The sequence below is a fragment of the Arachis ipaensis genome, chromosome B1 (assembly GCF_059453495.1).
Source record: "Arachis ipaensis isolate K30076 ecotype BB chromosome B1, ASM5945349v1, whole genome shotgun sequence".
Classification (NCBI taxonomy): Eukaryota; Viridiplantae; Streptophyta; class Magnoliopsida; order Fabales; family Fabaceae; genus Arachis; species Arachis ipaensis.
The window spans coordinates 6,848,230-6,855,303 of record NC_142436.1 but is presented as its reverse complement, the minus strand read 5'-3'; the positions used below and the strand labels follow the sequence as shown (position 1 = coordinate 6,855,303).

The 7,074-nt window shown below is 39.7% G+C and overlaps 2 protein-coding genes across 2 annotated transcripts; both read left to right on the top strand.

The window, feature by feature from the left end:
* The first annotated feature begins 456 nt into the window (after positions 1-456).
* LOC148575627 (uncharacterized) lies at positions 457-1,801 on the top strand. Its single transcript, XM_088502456.1, has 2 exons — positions 457-517; positions 630-1,801. Exons 1-2 carry the CDS (start codon positions 457-459, stop codon positions 1,799-1,801), a joined length of 1,233 nt encoding a protein of 410 aa, XP_088358582.1.
* A 2,004-nt stretch (positions 1,802-3,805) lies between these two features.
* On the top strand, positions 3,806-5,329 carry LOC107612955 (uncharacterized). The gene is made up of 4 exons (XM_016314786.3): positions 3,806-4,178; positions 4,296-4,531; positions 4,987-5,202; positions 5,306-5,329. Exons 1-4 carry the CDS (start codon positions 3,806-3,808, stop codon positions 5,327-5,329), a joined length of 849 nt encoding a protein of 282 aa, XP_016170272.1.
* Positions 5,330-7,074: the final 1,745 nt, after the last annotated feature.

Here is a 7,074-nt window from a genome sequence, read left to right as displayed (position 1 = left end):
AACTGGATTCGAAGTAAATTCATCGACAAACTTTCTGTGCTCGAATACGAGGCATAATATATATACAATTTTAAGATCCTATCCTCTATCTGTTATAATTCTTAATTTAGATTTTTTTTAATTGTCTTTTAATTATAACTTTCAACCCTGTTTTAAGATATTTTGAAGATTCTATTCACTGTACGCTATGATTTTTAGTTATATTTATTGACTTATTCATTTTTTAAATTTAACGGTTAGTCTTGTTTTCTTTTTCAAATTTTAAGAAGCTTTTCTTTGTCTTTTCATTTTTTGGACTTGGAACCAGCAATTCTCTCTACCAGTATTCTTTTCTGAAAGCACAGAATTTTGTAATGAGTAAGCCTCCTTCCCAATACCTTTCGTGTGCTTCATGTTATCCGGGATGCAAGTAACTTTGTTTATGTTTCCCTTTTGAGTTATCCCGTCGCTCCCTACATGGTTTTGCTTGTATATATTGTCGAGTTTATTATGTACGATACTCTCCCATATCATAATTGTGATACACTGTTATTGGTTCTCCTAACACACACCCCATTTTTTAAAATTTTTTTTAGCTCCATGGCTTTTTTTACCAAGTATCTATTTGTATGTGCTATTTCATTTTTTAGACATTGATAAAAGCTGGATTACAAAGCCACGAGGTAGTGTAGAATATAGGGATGGACTGAATAGATTCCTTGACTTCGCATTTGCCAATGCATCATCCGATGGGATGATACATTGTCCATGTCCTTTGTGTGGGTTCCGATTTTTTCAAACTAGAGAAGCTGCATACGATCATCTTCTGATGAAACCATTTCCCCCTAACTATACCCTTTGGTTACATCACGGTGAGAGGATTGTAGACGAGAGACCCAGCGGTAGGGAAGAACTAGATCCCAATTTAAATTCAGGAGATCAAATGCGTGACATGGTCCACGACGCATTCAATTTGCCGGGACTGCAGAGTGAGGACGAAGATTCCATGGATGGGCATGATGGAGACGTTGCGGATGGGTTCCCGTACTTATCTGATGAACCTAGTCACTCTGCTCGTGCCTTTCAAGACTTGCTTAAGGACGGCGAGCAGGAATTATATCCGGGATGTTCAAGATTCTCGAAGCTGTCTTTCCTGGTGAGGCTGTACCATATAAAGTGCATGTGCAGAGTGAGCAACAAGGCTTTCGGATTGATTTTAGAGCTATTGGGGGATGCCTTTGAGCATGCACAGATTCCAAAGACCTTGCACGATGCCAAGAGGATCATAAGGAAGCTGGGTATTGAGTACAAGAAGATAGATGCATGTCCGAATGACTGCATGCTATACCAGGGTGACGACCACGACCTGTCTAGATGCAAACGGTGTGGAGCATCCAGGTGGAAGCAGAAGATCAGGAAGAATTCTGTAGTAAGGATCAACGCTGTTGTCAAGAAGAATGGTAAACCTCAGGCGGTGAAAGTTCTTCGTTATTTTTCTCTGATTCCACGGTTGCAGCAGTTATTCATGTCCAGCAAGACTGCTGTGGACATGTTGTGGCACAAGAGAGGCACCAACCCTGACGGTTTCTTGAGGCATCCCAGAGATGGCGAGGGTTGGAAAGCATTTGACATGAGATATACTGACTTTTCTTGCGATCCGCGCAGTGTTCGCTTAGCCTTGGCCAGTGATGGCTTCAATCCTTATGGAAACCTCAGTTCAAAGTACTCAATATGGCCAGTGATTCTTATTCCATACAACTTACCCCCCTGGATTTGCATGAAACAATCCAACTTCATACTCTCTGATTATTTCCGGTCCTAAAATGCCTGACAATGACATAGATGTATACCTGCAGCCCCTGATCGATGAGTTGAAGCACTTGTGGGCCGATCTTGATACCTACGACGCCAATGAGAAGGAAACATTCAAGATGCGTGCTGCGTTGATGTGGACTATCAGTGACTTTCCTGGCTTGGGCAATTTATCTGGTTGGAATACGTACGGCGGGAGAGCCTGCCCCACGTGTAACTTGGACGCCGAGACTATGCGACTCACCTTCAGTCAGAAATGGTGTTATATGGGTCATCGGCGCTTCTTGAATCGCGATCACAGATATAGACAAGACCGGATTAGATTTGATGGTAAAGTAGAGGATAGATTCCCACCTACCAAATTGACTGGCAGGGATGTCCTGAGACAATTGGAGGGTGTGCCCGTCTCACAGGGCAAGGTGCATGCGGTGGGCGGTAAAAGAAGACATGGCCAGCAGACCGTGGTGCAAGACAAGTTACCCTGGAAGAAGAGGAGTGTATTCTTTGATCTGTCATACTGGGAGAACAACGAATTACGTCACAACCTTGACGTCATGCACATAGAGAAGAATGTGTGTGATAATATTGTATTCACCATGTTGAACGAGAGCGGTAAATTCAAAGACCACCTGAAAGCTCGTAAAGATCTCCAGTTGATGGGAGTCAGGCATGATATGTGGCCACTTGAAGGTGGAAAGTATCCCACTGCAGTCTTTACGATGTTGAACTCACAGAAGGATGTCTTTCTTAGGACCATCAAGAATGTGGTCTTTCCAGACGAGTACTCTAGCAACATCTCTCGCTGTGTTGACTTAAAACAGCGCAAGTTATTTGGTTTGAAGAGTCATGACAGCCATGTCCTAATGGAACATCTATTGCCAATTGCGTCAAAACACGTATTGCCCACCCAAGTGTCCGCCGTATTGGCTGATTTATCAGCCTTTTTCCGACTAATATGCAGTAAATGCATAGATCCTCAACAACTTCCTCTCCTTCAGGATCGTGTGGTCCATACTCTGTGACACATGGAGATGATATTTCCACCTTCCTTCTTCACAGTCATGGTTCATCTAATGGTGCATTTGGTCGAGGAGGTACGTCTTGGTGGCCCAGTGCACTACCGGTGGATGTACCCAATCGAGAGGTAAAGTTCTACTTAAGCTTTCTCGGCCTGTTTTATTAGGAAATCCGTCACCTAGTAATTTATATGTTACATTCTCGAAGGTACCTATGTCGTCTCAAGCAGTACGTGCGTAACAGGGCACAACCGGAAGGATCGATAGCCGAGGGCTACCTATCCGAGGAGATTCTCACATTCTGTTCAAGATACTTAGATAACGTCGAGACTAGGATCAATCGACCGACGCGCGTTGACGACTGGTCGAGCGATGCTCCGCCGAGCGAGATTGCCAATATGTTCCCATAGAATGGGCCCAAAGAATGGTTCCATCACCGAAAGTTTTGAAGCATTTTTTCCTCTGTGTCTAACTAGAATAAAAAGTGCTAATAAATATCAAAAATGGAAACAAAAGGTGCAACAATAATGCAAGGCAGAGGACTTTGGAATTTTTATTCGATACATAAAAATCGAATTCTAACACACAGTTATAGTTTGAGCATCTTCTTTTCTGTTGCGACACGAAATTCCACACATTGAAGACACTAGCTATATCAGTTTGGTTTTGCAAGTATTGGGTGTAAGCACAATATAATCCTGTCCATTGTGCTTTTGTTTACTAGGCTTTATATTTTGTTTATTTTGGTTTCACTTGGTGCTATTACTTCTTCTTGGCCTTAAAGTTTCATGTTTTGCTTTTGTAATGATGAACCTCGCTTATAAAGAACAATTTGATTATTCTAGCTTATAACCATGTCTTGTGCTGAGTAACTCATCGCATTGGATACAAGTAATTTTTTTGGGTTCTAGTATATAATAACAAAAATTACCCGCATTATGTGTTGTTGGAGTTAATGTGATGATTTTTTGCCTGCATCATGTTATTATGAATTTAAGATGGCTAGGAAAGGCCAGTTTACAAAAAAAGCTAGATCAGGACCAGCATGCCAGCAGTCTCAAAAGGCACCGGCTCCGGCCCCGTCTCCGACTTCGGCTCTCCACCAAGATGACTCTAAAATTCCCCCAGCAAGCTGTGGTAGTGTCCAAACAACCGTACGCCCGTTCTGTCCACCGCGTAGTGAACCAAGGCCTGCTCCACAGACGCGCATTTATAGCAGTCAGAACTCAGAGCTGGGACACGTAGACTTGGACGAAAATGCTCATGAGGCGGATTCTATTGATCAAGAAGTTGATGACCGCTTTGCTGCTTCTAGAGCTCAGAATCGCAGAGGACGGAAGACCACAGAGTATTGGACGGTTAAGACCATCGGTAACTATCTATTAGATTTAACCTGCTCAATTTACGCTAGAGTATGTGTTATTTATTTTTCTTCGTGCAAACGGTCTACAACGGAGACATATATAAAGGTTTATAATTGGCTTGTAGATTCCGATGGCATAATCAAGCCGGCTAAAGTGAGTGTGAGGGAGGCTATGGAACGGCCCAATGGTAGAAGGATCATGCTTAGGTTCAACAATGAAAAGCAGCCAGTTGGAGACGAAGCTGGACTGTTGAGTGGCGTTCTTGGTATGCTGGGGTCTGACTACGGAAAATTTCCTATCTGTGAGGAAAGTTGGCGTCACGTTACCACTAAAGACAAAGTCTATAATAAATGTGTCAAGGTAAGAGTTTATATCCGATCCAAGTTAGATCTGCTTATTCATGATCAGAAATGATTTTTTTAGGAATAGTAATTTATTCTTTAGTTATAAATAACCTAACTATAACACAATGTGTTTGTATATGAAGTGTTCATGAATGCACCCTTTTAATTCACAAACTTGTGTGTACTCTTAAGATATGGGTTGGCATTTTTTTTTAACATGTTGGCTTATGGATTGCTGTTAATGACATTATACAAATTTCGGTTCTTTGTGCGTTTTTTAAATTAGTATTATATTTCAGTCAATAGACATCTTTTACTCTATTTTTTTGGGTTCACGTCAGTTGGTGCAGCTTCTTCGATTTATTCTTTATTGCTAAAAGATGTGTTTGTAATGTATGGCTACCTTTGACCAGCTCCCTGACCAAGGAGTATTCCAGCAAATATTTTTAACGAATCGTGTCATTCATGCAGCAAATCTTTCAGTTTGAAGAAGATAGTGAAGGAATAATAAGAAAAAATATTTTGAAAAGTATGGGGAAGTCCTGGAAAGATACAAGGCTGAGATTGTATGATGATTACTACGAGCCAACTTTGTTGACTGAAGAAAATATCGAGAACCGTCTGCCGGGAATTGATCGAGACCACTGGAGATGGTATCTTGATTATCGCGCCAAACCTAAGACGAAGGTAAAAATGTTATTTATATTAGTATAATATAGTACAATCACCTTTGCATTGTGTCTTTTATAAAACAGTTTCTAATCCCCGTTTATCTCTGATGGACCAACAGGAGAAGTGCAGGAAAATGCGGTAAATCGATCAAAACAGATGTATACCCACACTGGCGGTTCGAAAAGCCTGGCTCGGCGGAGGGAAGAAGAGGTAGTGTAATTTTTTATTCACTCTATGATTTTGTACTGCTCTGCTTAATTCAATCCTTGGACTATCTTTGTGTCTACATTCTCCCTAATTGCGTGGTTATCGGTGATGGATTGAACTTTGTTATTTCAGTCAGAACAAGAGGGAAGGATAATTGGTAGAGGAGAGTTGTGGATCAAGGTTCACAAAAGAAGGGATGGCTCTTATATTAATGATGAGGCAAGAGAAATTGTTGTAAGTACAACTTCATATGATTAGTCATCAAAATTATGATTTCTAATGCATCCATGGTTCATTGCTGCTTTTTGGTTGCCCATTCCTTGTGTGCTGGGCTGAAAATAAGTTGTGGGTTTCTTTTCTTTCAATGTCTACAAATAAAATTGTTACATGTGAAGGAGTTAATTAATTTACAAAATATCTGTATGACCGAAAAGGTTCTTTATTTGGGCAGAAATTTTGTTAATTGCTTTATGAATAATGATGTTTTAACAGCTCTAATTAGTTGTTTCAAAATAAATACGTAACACATGATTAGGAGCAATTAGTCAAAATTACTAGAATACTAGTATCGATTTATTTCTTTGCCCATTTTATTTGTTTATTTATTTATGTATTTATACATTTACTTAAATGAGCGATATTCTGAGAGCGTGTAATAGGTATTAAGTTTAGTAGAAGTTGTAATATAGCGAGAACAGTAGAATTTTGTAATCCAAGTTTAGTAATAGAGTAAGAACAGTAAAAGTCTTGGAATCCTGGGAGTTCTGAATGATGAAAACGATAGCGTACTTGAGTGTCTTGTGGTTGCTCATATTGATTTTGTGACAGAACTGGAATCCAATCCCTATGCATGCTTATGCTTATCGTGTGCCTCAAATATAAACTCAGTTTAAGTTTAATTAAGTTGAATGTACTTGAATTTGTTTCATATTGTTGTTTTATGTCTGTAGGAAAGACTTCTAGAGATTGAGCAATAAGATGAGTCCTCCAGAGAGTTGTCCCAAAATGATTCCATTGCTCAGGTTTTTGGAAGAGAGAAACCGGGTAGAGTGCTTGGAGTGGGTTTTGGACCAAATCCTAGTCAACTCTTTGGTACAAATTTGCAACCGTTAGTAAACAGAGTCCAAGTAGAGGAAACGCAAAGGAAGCTGAATGAACTACAGACAGAACTAGAAGCCGAGAAATTGAAAAGGAAGGCGATGGAAGATGAAGCAGCAGCAGACAAGAAAAGGATAAAGGTAATGGAGAGTGCTTTGATTTATCTTTTTTAACGGCAAGGTGAGGAGCTGCCACCAGAGCTTGCTGCAGGGATGTGTTCAATGGAATGATACAGTAATTATTTTGGATTGATGCATACTTTTTTTTAAGTAGACTACACAACTCTTAGCAAGAGATTATATTTTGTTGATATTTTGATAAATACATTTTGGTTTGTGGATATTTTTCTGATTTTGTTACAAGTTTAGATTCTATCCATGAATATAATCACTTCTAAAATAATTAGAAATCCAAGGAACAAAACTTGATAATATTTAAGAAAATTTTATGTGATTTTATTTATGAAAACCCAAATTCTGCGTTTCTATTTTTTTTTCTTAACTTGGCGACGGTTTTAAACCGCCAAAAAGTCTAAAAAAAATAGGACACTCGTATCGGAGATTGCGGCGGTTTGCAACTGCC

Bases quoted from the DNA above. Each gene is read 5' to 3' on its own strand.
- LOC148575627 (XM_088502456.1), top strand. From the start codon at position 457: ATGGTTTTGCTTGTATATATTGTCGAGTTTATTATGTACGATACTCTC. The intron at 518-629 runs GTGATACACTGT...TTCATTTTTTAG, and splicing joins TACTCTCCCATATCATAATT to ACATTGATAAAAGCTGGATT.
- LOC107612955 (XM_016314786.3), top strand. From the start codon at position 3,806: ATGGCTAGGAAAGGCCAGTTTACAAAAAAAGCTAGATCAGGACCAGCA. The intron at 4,179-4,295 runs GTAACTATCTAT...ATTGGCTTGTAG, and splicing joins TTGGACGGTTAAGACCATCG to ATTCCGATGGCATAATCAAG. The intron at 4,532-4,986 runs GTAAGAGTTTAT...TCATTCATGCAG, and splicing joins TCTATAATAAATGTGTCAAG to CAAATCTTTCAGTTTGAAGA.